Source organism: Carassius auratus, chromosome 46, assembly GCF_003368295.1.
Source record: "Carassius auratus strain Wakin chromosome 46, ASM336829v1, whole genome shotgun sequence".
In the NCBI taxonomy this organism is placed as follows: Eukaryota; Metazoa; Chordata; class Actinopteri; order Cypriniformes; family Cyprinidae; genus Carassius; species Carassius auratus.
This window is the reverse complement of record NC_039288.1, coordinates 13,150-32,289: the sequence shown is the minus strand read 5'-3', so window position 1 is coordinate 32,289 and position 19,140 is coordinate 13,150. Positions and strand designations below refer to the sequence as shown.

The 19,140-nt window shown below is 35.2% G+C and overlaps 1 protein-coding gene across 1 annotated transcript in view; it reads left to right on the top strand.

Annotated features, from left to right (window-relative positions):
• The window catches only part of slc22a21 (solute carrier family 22 member 21), a 46,435-nt gene extending 30,106 nt beyond the window's left edge, over positions 1-16,329 (top strand). Inside the window, exons 6-10 of the mRNA XM_026234097.1 lie at positions 3,937-4,037; positions 5,724-5,938; positions 14,203-14,385; positions 14,678-14,813; positions 15,505-16,329. Of these exons, the coding sequence (XP_026089882.1) occupies positions 3,937-4,037; positions 5,724-5,938; positions 14,203-14,385; positions 14,678-14,813; positions 15,505-15,580 (711 nt within the window). The 3' untranslated portion in view covers positions 15,581-16,329. The remainder of the gene's footprint in view (positions 1-3,936; positions 4,038-5,723; positions 5,939-14,202; positions 14,386-14,677; positions 14,814-15,504) is intronic.
• Positions 16,330-19,140: the final 2,811 nt, after the last annotated feature.

Genomic DNA, 19,140 nt, shown 5'->3' with positions numbered 1-19,140 from the left:
TTCCCATCATGCATTTGCATTTACAATAAAAACCATGAATACAGTGCATTGTTGTAAAATGTATTGTAAAATTACATCAATTGCTAACAGTGTAGACAAGATAAGCTTTTTAGGTTAAAATTATATAAATTGTATACAATATAAATTTATTACAAAATTTATAAAAGAGCAATTTTTAAAATATAAATTTTACTAAATAAATGATTGTTTCACTATATAAGACCTCCTTCTTTGGCTGTAATTGTTTAGACCCTTTTGAAGCTGCATGTAAACTGCATTTTAGAAGTTCAAACACCATAGCAGTCCATTATATGTAGACAAATCCTGAAATAGTTTGCTCAAAAAACATTATTTCTTTAGCATTGAAGAAAGAAAGACACAAACATGTTAGGTGAGTGCATTATTTGTACTTTTTTTTCCTGGAAAAAAACTACTCCTTTAATGCTTTAAAATCATCAGACTTGATCTCCGTACAGAAGATTACGGCTGGATGAAAGTGCTACAAAGCAGAGGCCTATAATATCTTGTTTGGGCTCCAAAACTTCAGTTTCATCCTGACCATCCTTATGTCTATCAAGTTTTGTCTCACATTACAGGCATCACAGTCAAGCTTCCATCGTCCCAACATGGCTATTCCTTTAATAGACATCCTTTCCTTTCCTTTCCTTGTCATCTTGGAGTCATCTTGAATACAGATTTCATCTACTATCTGTAACTGCATCAAAGCTCCTGGGTCTAATTCCACCTATACAGTGCAACTCAAATGTGACAGTGAACATCTAACTATACCAAGATAACTTACCTTCACCAGAGCTGAATGACAAGGAACTGAAAAGCTGGAAACTGAAGTGGCAAAACAAGTCTTCAGCACAAATGCCAACTTCATGTGCTGAGGCTGATCTAGCCAAACACCTTAAAGTTTCTTAAAGTAGCTTGTCTAAGTAATGTGAGCGGTCAGCAGCACTCCAAAGACTGAACATATTCATGTGTAGCAGCATGGGAGAAGACCGCTTGTCATCTCTGGCCCTCATCCATACACTCTATGACAGGGCAGTCGACCAGAAGCTGTGAAGATATTCACCAAATGTTATCCAAGAATACTGGAACTGAGCAGAGTTCTCATCCCATAAGTGTCAAGACAAATACAGCAACAAGTGAAGAGGCATTGACAGAGATACAGGAGTACAGGATGATGAGTGGTTCTTTTGTATGGAAGTAAATTAATCCAGCTTAATGCATTGTACTTTGACAAAGGCCGGGCAAACACTGCAATTTCAGCAGTTCTCTCGTTACCCGCTGTACATTGCATGTTAAAAGATGCACACTTAAAAAAAGAGATGCACGAGTCATAATTTGGCTCAAAATTGGACAAAAATCACACAGTGAAGATAAGCTACGGCCACGCAAAGCCAGAGCTTTCCCTATTCAATCTTTTTTGCCCTCATCTTAAGAAATATCTGTGTTTACAAGAAACTACAGAACCGATACAAAACGATGTAGTATACATGCGAGACCATGTATGTGGCACATTAAAAATGGATAAGACTTGGATAATACGCATAAACCTTCCGTGCAGTTTACAAACGAACATGGACCAATACATTTATTAATCTGTGTAAATGTTGGTCAGTAAAAAGAAAATGGTTCAGTGTTTGTTCATGTTTTGGTTGCTGTTGCATGATATAGTGGTGTCTGACTGGGACAAGATGTGGACTGATGACTGACAGACTCTGTTCCATGTTGTGTTTGTGTTTTTTCTCCCTTTGGACCAGTTTTCATCCTCATACTGATTATTAATTTGATAACCTCGTTTATTTTTTCATTAGTTCCAGGTGTTCCTCATCTTCCCCTCATTGTGCTCTGTGTATAAATAGTGTTCCCAGTTTAGAGTTCCATTGTTTGCTTTAATATGTCTTCTGAGCTTACCCTTTACTAATTAAAGAAATTTACAAAGGAATCTCCAGTGTCTCCTTTCTCTTTGTTCCTTCCTCACCTCAGAGGGAATTGTGACAGAACAGCAGACTGACACAGAAAGTAAAGTGGCACCTTTTCTCCCTACGTTTATTTTCAGTTTTTTGAAAAGTGTTTTTTTTTTTTGTGTGTGTGTGTGTGTGTGTGTGTGTTTCTCCCCGCCATAATGGAAGAATAAGCACTGTTTATCACAGTGGCTCGAGTGAGCCCAGACCCTATTTTCTTTGCTTAGGGCGATTATGCCACTCGCCCTTGCCAGCTCACTCGAGAAGGAAACCCTTGCGATGCTGTTCCAGATCTCTGACACCACCGACCATGACTGGAAGGAGATACAGCAGTCATCCTGTATTTAGAGAGTCTTCGATCCGGAACCCTCGCGCAGACAGTTCCCTAGTCAAATCAGCCAGCAGTTAATATGGCAAGGCCACCAAATAATAATACGGCAAGCCCGCCAAGAATTCATGTGGGCCCTATTGTCGATTCCAGCCTCAGTGCCTGTTCCTCGTAAGCGCCTTCCTGAGTGCCCTCAAGTGCAGTGGAGGTGGAGATGGGGGTTGTGACCACGGCCTCTGGGGCAGCTCCATATTGCCTCCCGAGTTCCCTGCTCCGCCAAGACACCCCACATGGTTACCATTCTGGAGGCCCACTGTCCTATATTTGTCCCGAGGAACCGCCAGATCGCATGCCTTCTGGAGGGGGGTCCATGTTATGTCTATTATGTCTATGTTTCATGTTGTGTTTTTTTTTTCTACCTGTGACCCAATTTTCACCTTCATTTTGATTATTAATTTGATTTCAGTTGTTCCCCATTTAGTGTTTCATTAGTTCTAGGTGTTGCTTGTCTTCCCTTCATCATGCCTAATTAGGGTTCCCAGTTTAGCGTTCCTTTGTATGCTGTTATGTCTTCTGAGTTTCTGAGTTTACCTTTACTAATTAAAGTCCATGTTTGAATGAATCTCCAGTGTGTCCTGTGTTTCCTTAGTCCTTGATCCTTCCTGGCCCTTGAGGGAATCATGACAATGACATCATAGTTTCAGAAAATAAATAAATTCACTGAAAAAAAGGCAAGGGCAGTGTTTTCAGATTCATCTACTCTGTGACCCGGTTTCCAAAAATATTGACGGGCCTTAGTTTCATTTGTTCACATTTCAGTGAATTTCAGTGTATCCTTGATTCTCACTTATTTTCCCTCAATGTAACTTACAATGAAAGGTACATTAAAATATAATACCACTTAACTGTAAATAATTCTATATATAGCATATTCTACTAGTAAGCCGCTTCCATCAAAAGGACCAATTTTAGTCTTTTGTAAGTCATTTTGGATAAAGGCATATGCAAAATGCATAAAAGTAAATGTAAGTCTTGGGGTGTGAAAAACCCTAGTAGTCCTAGACACTAGTCAAATGAAGATTCTGACATTGCATTATAGAAAAAAAATACAGAAACTAAATGTACCTATCTGTGGCTGAAAGTGACTGACCTACAATCATACTTGATGATAGCTAATTTCACTGTGAAAGGGAGCTGTGTCTGCACTTCGGTTCAGTTCACTGTTTGTGGAAGATATTAATGAAATACTGTATGTTAGTCTAATTTCAGGCCAGTGTGAAATATTTTGTCTGTTCCTCTTTTGTGAGGTGATACTTTTATATTCGGTGGATATGATTAATTAGTGACTTTTATAGACTAACTTATAATTTTATTTAACCATGAATAAAAGTGCATTGTGAATATGACTGAACTGAGACTTTACTGAAGAAATGTAGGATCTTCAAAAAAGAGAAAAAATTCGGGTAATTGGCTTTGCAGATATCAGGTAAATTGTATTTGTGTTTTTAACGACTGTAAACTTTTTAGCTGTGGATAACAGCTGGTCTTTTGCTTACAGTGTTGTGTTTTGATTTTAAAATGGTTTCCAGTGCTGTGTAATAAAATATGTTTGTTGTGACACGTGCACTAAAGACAAGGGAAACTGCTGGAAGGTTGTTGCGGACCTACAGTCTCTGTGACCTGGTGAAGTCCTGCAACATCTGCTGCATAACTGTCCTGCTGTGCCTGGTCTGGTGAGAGAACTTTACTTCCTAGACATTAACCGGTTCAACACATGGATCACTGCATATACAGTCTTGTGAAAGTATTCATACCCCTAGGTTGCTGACTTTTGTTATACTGCTTTAAATTACTTTTTTCCACATCAATCTAAACTCCATACACCATTTTTTTAATATTAAAAACAGATTTGTCACAACTTCATAAATTAAAAACTAAAATAAGTACTTTGCAGAAGTATTCCTACCCTTGGCTAAACATTTTTTTGAAGCACCCTTACAGCCTCAAGTCTTTTTTGTTTGATGCAACAAGTTTGTTTGATGCAACAAGCTTTGCTCATCAGCATTTGGCAATTATCTGCCAATCTTCTCCTCATTCTTCACCTCTCAAGCTCTTTCAGGTTAGATGGAAGCAGATGCTCATTTTCAGGTTTCTCCAGAAATATTTGATTGGGTTCAACCCCAGGCTCTGGCTGGGCCACTCAAGGACATTCACAGAAGCTACTCTTGCTATGTGCTTAGGGTCATTGTCCTGTTGGTGAACCGTCTGCCCAGGCTGAGGTCCTGAATACCCTGGACTGGGTTTTTATGAAGGCTATCTTAATAATTTGGAGCATTTAACTTTTCTTCTACTCTGATGAGTCCCTTAGTCCCTGTCACTGAAAACCAGCCCCACAGCATGAGGCTGCTAACAACACACTTTACTTTTGGGATGGTACTCGGCAGGTGATGAGCAGAGCTGGTTTCTTCCAAACATGATGCTTGGAATGTTTCTCACAGTCTGAGGGTCCTTTAGGTGCTTTTGTGTGTCTTCACCCTGCCATAAATCCCAGATTGGTGGAGTGATGCAGTGAGGTTCTTGGTAACCACTCAAACCAAAGCCCTTCTCCATCAATTGCTCAGTTTAGCCAGGAGACCAGCTTTATGAAGAGTCCTGGTTGTTTCTAACTTATTCCATTAAGGGTAACAGAGATTACATGCTTCTGTCACCGTTCGGTGAAGCAGAATGCTTTTCTGAACTCTTCTCCAGATGTATTTCTGAGCTCTATTTTTAACCTCAGGGCATGGTTTTTGGTCTGATATGCATTATTTGCTGTTAGACCTATTATTAAGACATGTATCTTTCTAAATCATACACATTCAAATGAAATAGCCACAGGTTAACTTCACTCAAAGTTTAGTAACATCTATAAGCAATATGAAGGAATGCTCCTGAGCTAAATGTCAACTGTCCCAGATAAGTGTATAAATACTTATGCAATGGAATCATCAAAAGTTTTTCATTTTTAATGTTAAATAAGATGTTCAATACATATTTTTTGCTCTGCCATTATGGAGTATGTAGTATAGATTGATGTGGTAAAAAAGTAATTTTTAAAGCAGTTTAACATAATATATATAATACAACATAATTAGCAAGGAACTGTGTTAATAGCCCATTAAATCTTCATTGCATAATCATACCATACATTGTAGCATATACATGTACATGATATTTAGTCACTCAGTACTTTGTATGTCCAATCATTGCCATCAGGTTTTTTTTTTTTTTTTATAAGAAGCGTAGTGTAACAGCCAATATTTGTTTTATGGTAAGACTGAGATGGTTATTGTTTTTTAGTAATGTGGCATGTCAATAATAATTTCAACAAAATGCCCATCTTATAAACCCACTGTTCACGCTCTTCTTTCTTCGCTTAGGTCAGCCATTTCAGTCGGATACTGTGCCTTGTCTCTGAACACATCCAGTCTGCATGGGAATATCTACCTGAACTGCCTCTTGTCAGCAGCTGTGGAAGTGCCTGCCCTCATCATGGCCTGGCTGATGCTCCGCCATTGGCCTAGACGTCTCTGCTTGTCTTCCACCCTGTCATTAGGAGGACTGGTTCTTCTCTTTATACACCTCATACCACAACGTGAGGAATCACTGCTTCTTTAAATGTAACATTAAATGTATTTAAATTATTATTAAAATATTGGGGCTGTCTACACTGTAAAAAATTGTGCCATTAAATAACAGTAATTTACTGGCAGCAGGGGTGCCAGTAAAGTACTGTTAATTTACAGCTTAACACAGAGATCACAACTGTATCAGCGACTTCACATTTACTGTCTTTATATAAAGCAGAAAATCTGAATTTGTGGCTCATCATTGACTGAAGCACAGGCTCTACTCTCCAGCACAATGGTGAACCACAAAACTAAATTAAACTTAACTTATCTCTCTTGTGCTTTTTTAAAAACTTTTTTTTCATTTGGTAAATCTGACATTTACATTTTACAGTATATTACTGTTTTTCCTTGACTTAACGGCAACAAACTGTAGAAAATAACTTTTTTTGCTGGCAACCATTAATTTACGACAACAAACTGTAGTAAAACAGTTATTTACTGGCAGCAGGGGTGCCAGTAAATAACTGTTTTTCTACAGTTTGTTTCCTGTAAATTAATTACAGTTTATTACTGTTAAATTATGTTTCATGCTGTTTTTCTTCATCTTAAATCTTTAACCCTTTAAACCCCACAACAAAATCCTCAGTTTTAACTGAACACTTATAATGTGTGCACACTACAGAGTGTTTGAGTAACACTGAATCAGTGAAGTTAATGAGATAATTATGTGATTAATTGATGATTGAGCATCAGTGATGAACACCTGCTATTAACAAACAGAATCACTAAGTAAGTAAAGAGAAACACAAGAACTACAACTGACTTCAGCCACAGCCTTGAATTAATAAAATCTCTCATGATCTGATTAAACAACCCTTACGAAAAATAACCATGGTTTAATTATAGTAAAATTGTAGTAATCCATGGTTTTTTGGCATATTGACTCCCATTTGTCTAACCACAGATTTACTACATATACCGTGGTTAAACTATGGTTAATATAGCAAAACCATGGTTATTACCGTGGTTTAACTATAGTAACCATGGTTTTTTGGTTTCATTTGTAGTAAAACCATGGTTAATTTTCGTAAGGGAACTCCTAAAACAGCTTCACCAGATTCACATTATTAACCAGACTGACTTTATTTCTGTCAGATGTCTACAGAAGATCTTATTGAAAGTTAAATAGGTTTGGGTGTTTTTTTTCACTACCATGATGGAGATCAGTGTTTACTTTAGTTGGGCTCTTGAACGTGACTTTTCAACAACTAAGTTTTTTTTACATGCTGTAACAAAACATCTTTAGAACTTGTTATAGCAAAAGAAAAAAAAGGCAACAGAAAAAATAAATCTGGTGTTGTTGTTTATAGATTGAGAAGAACCAACACTATTATTTCTGATTCAATCCTATGTTCCTTCTCTTATTTAATATTGATATTACAGTAAAATAAGAAACACTGCCGAGCTTTAAGTTATGAAAGACTGTTAAGAAAATTTAACTCATTAAAAAAAACCTTTGCTGAAATTTAGACAGAAACATCAAGAATCAGCGTATGAATCACAACAATGGTGACAATCCACAAAATAAATAAACAGATCAGTTCTGAACACCACAAAACACGCTACTAAAGCTTAAGACAAAAGCAAAATTATAAGCACATAAGAATTCAAGAAAATAAGTGAACAATTCAGGGGCATAATTTATTCATGCCACAATGCATGCTGGGAGTCATGGATGAGTTTTACCCTGTGCTGGTACCCAGCATGCATTGCATCATGAACCTTTTGATTGTCACCATTGTTGAGATTCATATGCTGATTGTTGATGTCTCTCTTTGAGTGTTTTGGACACCACTGCCTAAAATATTTAAAATTCAAACTGTTGTTAAATCCATATGTTTTGGTTATCACATTACTGTTCAATTTTATAAAATTGAAGAAACAAAAAATTTGATTATTCATTCACATATTTCAACACCAAATTAACATTTGAGTACTAAAGCAACTCTTTAAGACAGTCTAGCAGATAATGCCTGACAGAAACAGCCATAATCACTTGACTATCAATATTGCTGTAACAGATGTACCATAAAGATACAAATACAGCAATGAAACAAAATGTAAGGTACGAAAGTCAAGGGTCAGGAGCCCAACTAAAGCAAGCACTGATCTCCACAATTGTGACGTCAAACGAAACAGTAAAATTATCATCTAAATCTCTGTAATTCTATATAAGATCTTTTGATCTTTGATCTCTGATCTGATAGAAATAAAGTCAGTCTGGTTAGTAATGAGTGAAGTTGGTAAAGCTGTTTGTTGATTGTTTAAATCTTCAGTTGATTTAATCTAAGGTTGTGGCTGAAGTCAGTTGTAGTTCATGTGTTTGTCTTGTTTTTTCTTTTTTCTTCAGTGATTCTACTCATTAACAGCAGCTGTTGATCATTGTCTGAATTTACTCATTAGTTTTCATTCTCTCTGTCAGGCGGACTATATTAGTAAACTCATGTAGGGAATAGTGAATGAGTTTAGGGTGTGATTTGAAACAACCGCTGAGTGTCGACTTTGAACGTTGTTAATTTACGATATATAGTAGCAGGCTACCTTCTCGAAAATGATGAATATTACCCAGAATGCACTGTTTTAATGAGAAACAGTATGTTACTGTCGACATTTGGCCGTTTTTTACAGCTATTTTTAACAGTGTAGACATGTTTTTTTTATTAATGAAAAGACAAGAAAAAGAATATGTGTTAGTATTGGTTGGTTATAGTTGGTTATTAGACAAAATCAATGTCCGGTAATCTTTTGGAGGGTAATTTCTCAGCCCAAAACAATGTCTGATTAATTTGCAATTAACTTGATCAAAATCATTCAAACCTCCGAAAGGTTAAATCTCGTATTGGTTTTCTTTTTCGTAACAAATCTTCTTTTACACATTCTTCAAAACAGCTTTTGGATAAAATGTCAGTTATTCCAATCTTGGATTATGGTGATATAGTTTACAGATCTGCTTTAAAAACTCTCCTTCATAAACTGGACATTATTTACTATGCAGCACATTGTATACTTACCATTGCCACTTAATTTTTATTGCCACTTTTATTCTTTATTGAACTGGTATTCTCTTCATTGTCAAAGTGAAATTCATTGGTTTCTGTTCATTTATAAAACTCTTGTCGGGAAAACGCCATTATAATTAAAGTGACTTCTTAAAATTCATAATACAAGTCATTAAATGTATTCTAGTAGTTTCATTAACTTCTGCATACCTTTAGTCCATAGCTCCTTTGGTAGTTGCTCTTTTCAGTTACCAACTTCACTCATTACTAACCAAACTGACTTTATTTCTGTCAGATCAGAGATCAGAGATCAAAAGATCTTATTGAGAATTACAGAGATTTAGATGATAATGTTACTGTTTCGTTTGATGTCACCATTGTGGAGATCAGTGTTTGCTTTAATTAGGCTCCTGACCCTTGAGTTTTGCACTTAAATCTATTATACCAATATTATTATTGATAATCAAGTGATTATGGCTGTTTCTGTCAGTTGTTATTTACTAGACTGACTGCTGTAGTAATCAAATATTAATTTGGTGTAGAAATATGTGAGTGAATTACACATTTTTTTGTTTCTTCAATTTTATAAGATTGAACAGTAGTGTGATAACCAGAACATATGGATTTAACAACAGTTTGAGTTTTAAATATTTTGGGCATCAGTGTCCACAATGCTCAAAGAGAGACATCAACAATAAGCATATGAATCTCAATGAGACTTAAAACTAAGTATTTTGTTGTGGGGTTTAAAGGGTTAAAGATGTAAGATGAAGAAAAAACAGTATGAACCATAATTTAACAGTAATAAACTGTACTTAATTAACAGGAAACAAACTGTATAAAAACAGTTATTTACTGGCACCCCTGCTGCCAGTAAATAACTGTTTTTATACAGTTTGTTGCTGTAAATTAATAGTTGCCAGCAAAAAAGTGTTTTTCTACAGTTTGTTGCCGTTAAGTCAAGGAAAAACAGTAATATACTGTAAAATGTAAATGTGAGATTTACTAACTGAAAAAAAGTTAATTTAACTAAAATAGCAAAGTCATACACTTATAATGAGAGTAAATACTGAAATCAACTGTATTAATGTGTGTTTGCACAAGAGAGATCTGTTAATGTAATTTTTTTGTTCACCATTGTGCTGGAGAGTAGAGCATGCGCTTCAGTCAATGATGAGCCAGAAATTTTGATCCTTTTCTGCTTTATACAAAGACAGTAAATTTGTATTCTCCTGATACAGTGGTGATCTCTGTGTTAAGTATTTCTGCACATACGTGTGATCTGAGTAAAAGTCTTGCATTTAGTTACTTTACTAATACACATTAAGTTTTTGCAGTTTTATATTAAAAAAATATTTCTTCTCAGTGGACTCAGATGAAATAAGTTCATAGTACTAACATTGTATGAATGCTAGCTTTTAAAGTCTAACTGTTTTAAGCAGTTGGAGTGGAGTTCATTTCCATGGTAGAAATTACGGTAAAATACGGTAAAAAAAATAAAATAAATAAGATTGGTAAATTAATGGTTGAAAGTTTTAAATTAACAGTACTTTACTGGCACCCCTGCTGCCAGTAAATTACTGTTATTTAATTTTTTACAGTGTATGCGCTCTGTACTAGACTAATATACACTGTTAAAAATCGCTGTAAAAAGACGGCCAAATTTCGACAGTAACATACTGTTTTTCAGTAAAACAGTGCATTCTGGGTAATATTCATCGTTTTCGAGAAGGTAGCCTGCTGCTATATATCGTAAATTAACAACATTCAAAGTCGACACTCAGCGGCTGTGTTTCAAATCACACCCTACTCCCTCATTCACTATTCCCTACATGAGTTTACTAATATAGTCCACCTAACAGAGAGAATGAAAACTAATGAGTGAAATCAGACAATGATCAACAGCTGCTGTTAATGAGTAGAATCACTGAAGAAAAAAGAAACAAGACAAACACAAGAAATACAACTGACTTCAGCCACAGCTTTAGATGAAATCAACTGAAGATTTAAACAATCAACAAACAGCTTTATCAACTTCACTCATTACTAACCGGACTGTCTTTATTTCTATCAGATCAGAGATCAGAGATCAAAAGATCTTATTGAGAATTACAGAGGTGTAGATGATAATCTTAGTTTCGTTTAGCATCACCATTGTGGAGATCAGTGTTTGCTTTAGTTGGGCTCCTGACCCTTGACTTTTGTACTTCAACTTTTGTTTCATTGCTATATTTGTATCTTTATGATACATCTATTACAGCAATATTAATCTTGATGATCAAGTGATTATGACTGTTTCTGTCAGGCATGATCTACTAGACTGACTTGTTGTTATAATAGTCAAATAATAATTTGGTGTTGAAATATGTGAGTGAATAACACTTTTCTTTTGTTTGTTTCTTCAAATTTATAAGATTGAACGGTAATGTGATTATCTGGATATGGATTTTTGAGCTTTAAATATTTTGGGCAGCAGGCCTCACAACACTGAAAGAGAGACATCAACAATCAGCATATTAATCTCAACAATGGTGACAATCAAAAGGTTTATGATGCAATGCATGCTGGGTTCCAGCACAGGATAAAACTCATCCATGACTCCCAGCATGCATTGCGGCATGAATAAATTATGCCACTGAATTGTTCACTTATTTTCTTGAATTCTTATGTGCTTATCATTTTGCATTTGTTTTAAGTTTTAGTAGCATGTGTTGTGATGTTCAGAACTGATCTGTTCATTTATTTTATGGATTGTCACCATTGCTGTGATTCATACGCTGATTCTTGATGTTTCTGTCTAAATTTCAGCAAAGGTTTTTTTTTATTATGAGTGAAATTTTCTTAACAGTCTTTTATAACTTATGGCTCAGCAGTGTTCCTTCTTATGCTGTAGTATCAATAGGAGAAGAGACATGGGATTAGATCAGAAATAATAGTGTTTGTTCTTGTCAATCTATAAACAACAATATCAGATTTTTTCTTTTGTTTTGCTATAACAGGTTCCAAAGGCGCATTGTTACAGCATGTTAAAAAAACAAAAAAAAAAAACAACGTAATTGTTGAAAGTCACGTTCAAGAGCCCAACTAAAGTAAACACTGATCTCCATCATGGTAGTGAAAAAAACACCTAAACCTATTTAACTCTCAATAAGATCTTCTGTAGACATCTGACAGAAATAAAGTCAGTCTGGTAAGTAATGTGAATCTGGTGAAGCTGTTTTAGTAGTTGTTTAATCAGATCTTGAGAGATTTGATGTATTCTTTTATTCAGTTGATTTCATCTAAGGCTGTGGCTGAAGTCATTTGTAGATCTTGTGTTTCTCTTTGCTTCAGTGATTCTGCAGGTGTTTATCACTAATGCTCAATCATCAATTAATCACCGAATTATCTCATTAACTTCACTGATTCAGTGTTACTCTAACACTCTGTAGTGTGCACACATTACAAGTGTTCATTTAAAACTGAGGATTTTCTTGTGGGGTTTAAAGGGTTAAATATTTAAGATGAAGAAAAAACAGCATGAAACATAATTTAACAGTAATAAACTGTAATTAATTTACAGGAAACAAACTGTAGAAAAACAGTTATTTACTGGCACCCCTGCTGCCAGTAAATGACTGTTTTTCTACTGTTTCTTGCTGTAAATAAATGTTTGCCAGCAAAAAAAGTGTTTTTCTACAGAAAAACAGTAATATACTGTAAAATGTAAACGTCAGATTTACCAAATGAAAAAAAAATTAATTTAATTTAACTAAAATATTTGTGAACATCCATAGAAAAAAAATTAGGCAAAGTCATACACTGATAATGAGAGTAAATACTGAACTTGACTGTATTAATGTGTGTTTGCACAAGAGAGATCGTTTAGTTTAATGTAGTTTGGTTGTTCACCATTGTGCTGTAGAGTAGAGCCGGTGCTTCAGTCAATGATGAGCCACAAATTCTGATTTTCTGCTGCTTTATATAAAGGCAGTAAATGTGGAGTCGCTGATACAGTGGTGATCTCTGTGTTAAGTACTTCAGCACATACATGTGTAATACAGCTGACAATGAGCTGCAGTGATTTGAGTAAAAGTCATGTATTTAGTTACTTTATTACTGCACATTAAGTGTAAGAAATATTCCTTCTCAGTGGACTCAAATGAAATAAGTTCATAGTACTAACATCGTAGGAATGCTAGTTTTAAAAACTCGAACTATTTGAAGCAGTGGGAGTGGAGTTAATTTCCATGGTAGAATTTACGGTAAAATACTGTTAAAAAAAGAGCGGTAAATTAATGGTTAAGAGCTGTAAATTAACAGTACTTTACTGGCACCCCTGCTGCCAGAAAATTACTGTTATTTAACGGCAAAATTGTTTACAGTGTAGACTCGTCATGGCACTTGTATACTCTTGTTGTTCTCTTGTTTACCTGACTGCTTCTATTGTTCTCATTTGTAAGTTGCTTTAGATAAAAGCGTCTGCTAAATGATTAAATGTAAATGTAAATGTCAATAATGAAAATTACAGTTAAAGGCAGTTCATCATTGAATTCATTGATGTCATCATTAAGCTCAGTTCAGTTTAAATAGTATCTGTGCAATCAAAGTATTTGCAATCAAGTCAACAATATTAGCATAGATGACATTCTTCTCAAGATGTAGCAAGTACATCGGGTGTTATGAGAAGTGTTCCCAGTTCTGGTTTACCTAATTAATGCAGCCTAAAAACGGATTTTCATATTAGAAGCGTATTAGTGTGTTATGTGTAAGCCAGGTTAAAGAGATAGGTCTTTAAACTAGATTTAAACTGCAAGAGTGTGTCGCCTCCTGAAAAAAATTAGAATTTTACACATTTACGTTTAAGGCTAAAATGTGGCCATGAAATTGCTTTCAGAAGCTGCATCTGAAGTGGCATTTAAGTGTTTAGAGGTGGCATGAATGAAATTGATTGGGTTTACATGAACATTAATGTTTTTATGGAATGTAAAAAAATGTCATTATGCTCTAAATATGAAACTGAAAATGACCGTCTGTTTAAATGCTTACTGAATAATTTACACACTCGATTTGTTCAAAAACATGGATTCATTCAGATTTTAGTGTTCACTTTTGATTTCATTTAAACATATTGTCACCATTTGCTGTTGTTTTTTTGTTTTTGTTTTCTGAAAAACTTTGGCATGATAAGTCATTTTCTGTTTTGGTTTTTTGACTCTTGACCCTCTCTGACCTCTGTTTACTTACAGATATGAATTATGTTGCCTTTTCACTGGTGATGCTCGGAAAGTTTGGTCTGTCGGCAGCATTCTCAATAATTTACCCTGCTACTGCAGAGCTTTACCCAACTGTACTGAGGAACACGGCTTTAGGAGCCTGCTCAATGGCGTCAAGAGTTGGCAGCATATCAGCACCATACTTTCTCTACTTAGGTTACTAAACCCTAGTCTGTAAACTCTATTCTTTCTATTTTAAACTCTATTCTTTCTCATCTCACAAATTCAGCATATTCTGTTATTTATCTGGTTCCGCAAGTAAGCAAAAAGTTTAAATGTAAAAACAACAACAACAACAACAAAAAAAACTTCTGATTTTGAAAAATTCTTTAGTTCAAAATGTGGTCAAACTATATGTTTATATGTTCATAATTTCTCAAACATGCCTTTAAAAATAATGTGTTTAAGTGTCACTTGTTGTTTTGTTTTTTGTGTGTGTATGTTGCAGGAGGCTATTACAGATCTTTGCCTTACATCTTAATCGGCAGTGTGAACATTCTCTCTGGGTTACTCAGTCTTCTGCTTCCAGAGAGTCTAGGATCACCTTTACCAGAAACTATCAGTCACATGCAGACAGTATCTGGGTAAGAGCAATGCCCTCTGCTGTTAGATGTAGCGTTAGCTTTGTGAAGCAGCTTCTGTAGGCTTTGCCTTCAACTGTATCTCAAAATGGGTCATTACTAGAAACTTTTCAACACATTGTACACTAATTACATCTTGTGGCCAAAGGTGGAAAGGTGCCTTTGTGCCCCAGCCATGTTTGGAAGGTTTCATGAGAATAAAAATATTTGTGCTACGAAAACCTATAAAGTAATAAAAAAATGTAATTGTACTTACACAAAGTATGAATAAATGAGTCTGTGAATAAATGTATGAGAAAAAAAGCATGTAGGCTTACATGGAATGGAATGGTTAGTTAAAGTGTTTTTAAAGCGGGGATTAATACAAACTGAACATGCACAAAATGCACATGTAAATATTTATTCTTATTATTATTTATTCTTATCAAAGATGTGAATGACACTAGAAACCTGCACAAGGGGTTTTGCGTTATTTAAATCAGCAAATGAAGCAGTCACGTGGTGGCTTTGCACGTCACAGATCATGTTGCTATGGCTAAATGAATCAAGCTCCAATACAGCGCTTCACTTTGAGATACAAACTTCAAAGCCTCTGTGCTGAACGTCACATCACTACAATTTTAAATCATTTGACATTTTAGTGATATTGCATATTTTTGTTACATACTGTAAATAATATTATATTTTTTTTCAGGTTCAGAAAAAGATATTCTTCTAACAGTCCAACTGACAGAAAATCTGATGAGGAGCACGAGTCTGAACACTTGTAATGGACTATTTAGGATTTTAAAAAGTATGCAAGATTATAAATCCTTGACTCCAAGGCTGTAACATGTCTTGCCATTTAGGGTTGACATTACAATGTAATGGTCCTTTATGGTTCTAAATGTAATAAAGGCCCACATTTTAATACATTTTGTAATAACTATTTTTATGTTAAACTTGGTGAAGTTAATTTATGGAATGGGCTTTGGTCTTAAATATGATAAAGAGTCACATACATCATGTATAAAATTTTGGCTTTTGGGAAAACTTGTCAAATAGAGCTGTTATTGAGGGGAACAAAATGGTGAAAAATGAAATTAGATGGATATAGAAAAATAGTTAAACTAGAATTTATTAGAAAGTAATTTTTTAAAATAGTTTTATTTTAATAATCAATTATGTCCTAATATGTTTTAACCATGTTCTAGTGTATGTCTTGTTTATGTAACTCTTCCACTTTGTATTTTATGAGTCATTCTTATGCGAAATCAATTTACTGAAAGGCTACTCTTAAACTTAAAATATTTTTAAATCACATTGACAATTACAAAAGGCACAAACTAAACTTAAAAAATAGTAATTTTAACAACATACAAAGTAATATGAAAAATAAGGAGAACAGTTTGGACATTTCTGATCACCTCAATATATCACTTTTACTTAAACACTGGATTGTAAATTCACTTTAAACTAACCATTATTGTACTACAATATGTATTTTTAAACAATAAAAATTGAATGAAAACCATTCTGATTGAGATTCTGATTGTTTTACATTGCATATACAGGTTCTAGTCATATAATTAGAATATCATCAAAAAGTTGATTTACATTTACATTTATTCATTTAGCAGACGCTTTAATCCAAAGTGACTTACAGATGAAGACAGTGGAAGCAATCAAAAACAACAAAAAGAGCAATGATATATAAGTGCTATAACAAGTCTCAGTTAGGTTAACACAGTACACGTAGCATGGGATTTTAACTAATATAATAAATAAAAAGAAAACAGATGGAATAAAAAATAAAAGAATAGAGCAAGCTAGTTAGAGGTCTTTACACAAACACACACACACATATTCAATTGCATAATAAATGAAAAGAAAACAGAATACAAAAAGATTAGAAAGGTAGTTAGATTTTTTAAAGAATAGAATTGGAATAGTGAGTAAAGTTAGAGGGTCAAATAAAGATGGAAGAGATATGTCTTAAGCCGATTCTTGAAGATGGCTAAGGACTCAGCTGCTTGGATTGAGTTGGGGAGCTCATTCCACCAGAAGGGAACATTTAATTTAAAAGTCCGTAAAAGTGACTTTGTGCTTCTTTGGGATGGCACAATCAAGCGATGTTCACATGCAGAACGCAAGCTTCTAGAGGCATATAAGTCTGAATTAACAAATTTAGGTAAATGGGTGCAGAGCCAGTGGTAGTTTTGTAGGCAAACATCAATGCCCTTGAATTATGCGAGCAGCTATTGGAAGCCAGTGCAAATTGATAAACAGAGGTGTGACGTGTATTCTTTTTGGCTCATAAAAAATTTATCTTGCTGCCACGTTCTGGATTAATTGTAAAGGTTTGATAGAACTGTCTGGAAGACCTGCCAAGAGGGCATTGCAATAGTCCAGCCTGGACAGAACAAGAGCTTGAACAAGGAGTTGTGGAGCATGTTCCCAAAGAAAGGGCCTGATCTTCTTGATGTTGAATAAAGCAAATCTGCAGGATCGGACAGTTTTATCAATGTGGTCTGAGAAAGTCAGCTGATCATCAATCATAACTCCAAGGCTTCTAGCTGTTTTTGAAGGAGTTATGGTTGATGTGCCTAACTTGATAGTGAAATTGTGATGAAACGATGGGTTTGCTGGAATCACAAGCAGTTCTGTCTTGGCAAGGTTGAGTTGAAGGTGATGGTCCATCATCCAGGAAGAAATGTCTGTTAGACAAGCTGAGATGCGAATAGCTACCTTCGGATCATCAGGATGGAATGAGAGGTAGAGTTGAGTGTCATCAGCATTTTTATTTCACTAATTCCATTCCAAAGGTGAAATCTGTATATTATATTCGTTCTTTACACACAGTCAAAATGTTTATTTCCTTTAATTTTGATGATTATAACTGACTAGCTAAGGAAAATCACAAATTCAGTATCTCAGAAAATTAGAATATTACTTCAGACAAATACAAAGAAAGGATTTTTAGAAATCTTGGTCAACTGAAAAGTATGAACATGAAAAGTATGAGCATGTACAGCACTCAATACTTAGTTGGGGCTCATTTTGCCTGAATTACTGCAGCAATTTGGCATGGCATAGAGTCGATCAGTCTGTGGCACTGCTCAGGTGTTATTAGAGCCCAGGTTGCTTTCAGCTCTTTTGCATTGTTTGGTCTGGCATATCGCATCTTCCTCTTCACAATACCCAATAGATTTTCTATGGGGTTATGGTCATTTGATGGCCAATTAAGAATGGGGATACTTAACCAGGTACTGGTAGCTTTGGTACAGTGTGCAGGTGCCAAGTCCTGTTGGAAAATTAAATCTGCATCTCTATAAAGTTGGTCGCAGCAGGAAGCATGAAGTGCTTTAAAAGTCATGTCAAGTCACCTTTATTTATATAGCGCTTTAAACAAAATACATTGCGTCAAAGCAACTGGACAAAATTCATTAGGAAAACAGCGTGTCAATAATGCAAAATGACAGTTAAAGGCAGTTAATCATTGAATTCATTGATGTCTTCTCTGTTCAGTTCAGTGTCTGTGCATTCATTTGCAATCAAGTCAACGATATCGCTGTAAATGAAGGGACCCCAACTAAGTAAGCCAGAGGCGCCAGCGGCAAGGCACTAAAACTCTATCTATGACAGAATGGAAAAAAAACCTTGGGAGAAACCAGGCTTTGTCGGGGGGCCAGTTCTCCTCTGATCAGATGTAACCAGTAGTTCAATTCCATGCTGCAGCAAAGTCAGATTGTGCAGAAAAATCATCTGTTTCCTGTGGTCTTGTCCTGGTGGTCGTCTGAGACAAGGTCTTTATAGTGGATCTGTATCTGGGGCTATAGTTGTCCTGGTCTCCGTTGTCTTACAGGGCTGTAGAGATCCTTTCTAGGTGCCAATCCACTATCTGGTCTGGATACGTAATTTGTAATTTTTGTAATTTCTTTATTTGAAAGGGGACAGTGTACATTAATAAACATTAAAACAATGTAAATGTACCCGAGTTAGCTCAAAAGTGCTAATTTTCATCTGTAGTCCCCCAGCCAGATTTAAACAAGGCAACCTTTAAAAATAATCACAAGTACGAAATCACACACAATAATAAAAATAAAATTGCATACAACACATTATGGTTAATAAGTACAATTCATATAAAAATTATATAATATTTAAATACACACATAAAAGCATTAGTGCCCACAAATTTGGCTCTCTAAAGCCATTTTTTTGCATTCTTTTTGAATGAAAAGAATGACGAGGACTCTCTAATGGTTGCCGGCACTGTGTTCCATTGCTGAACTGCTCTTACGGAGAAGACAGCCTGACCAAAAGCTGTTTTTCTCCGGGGTATGATGCA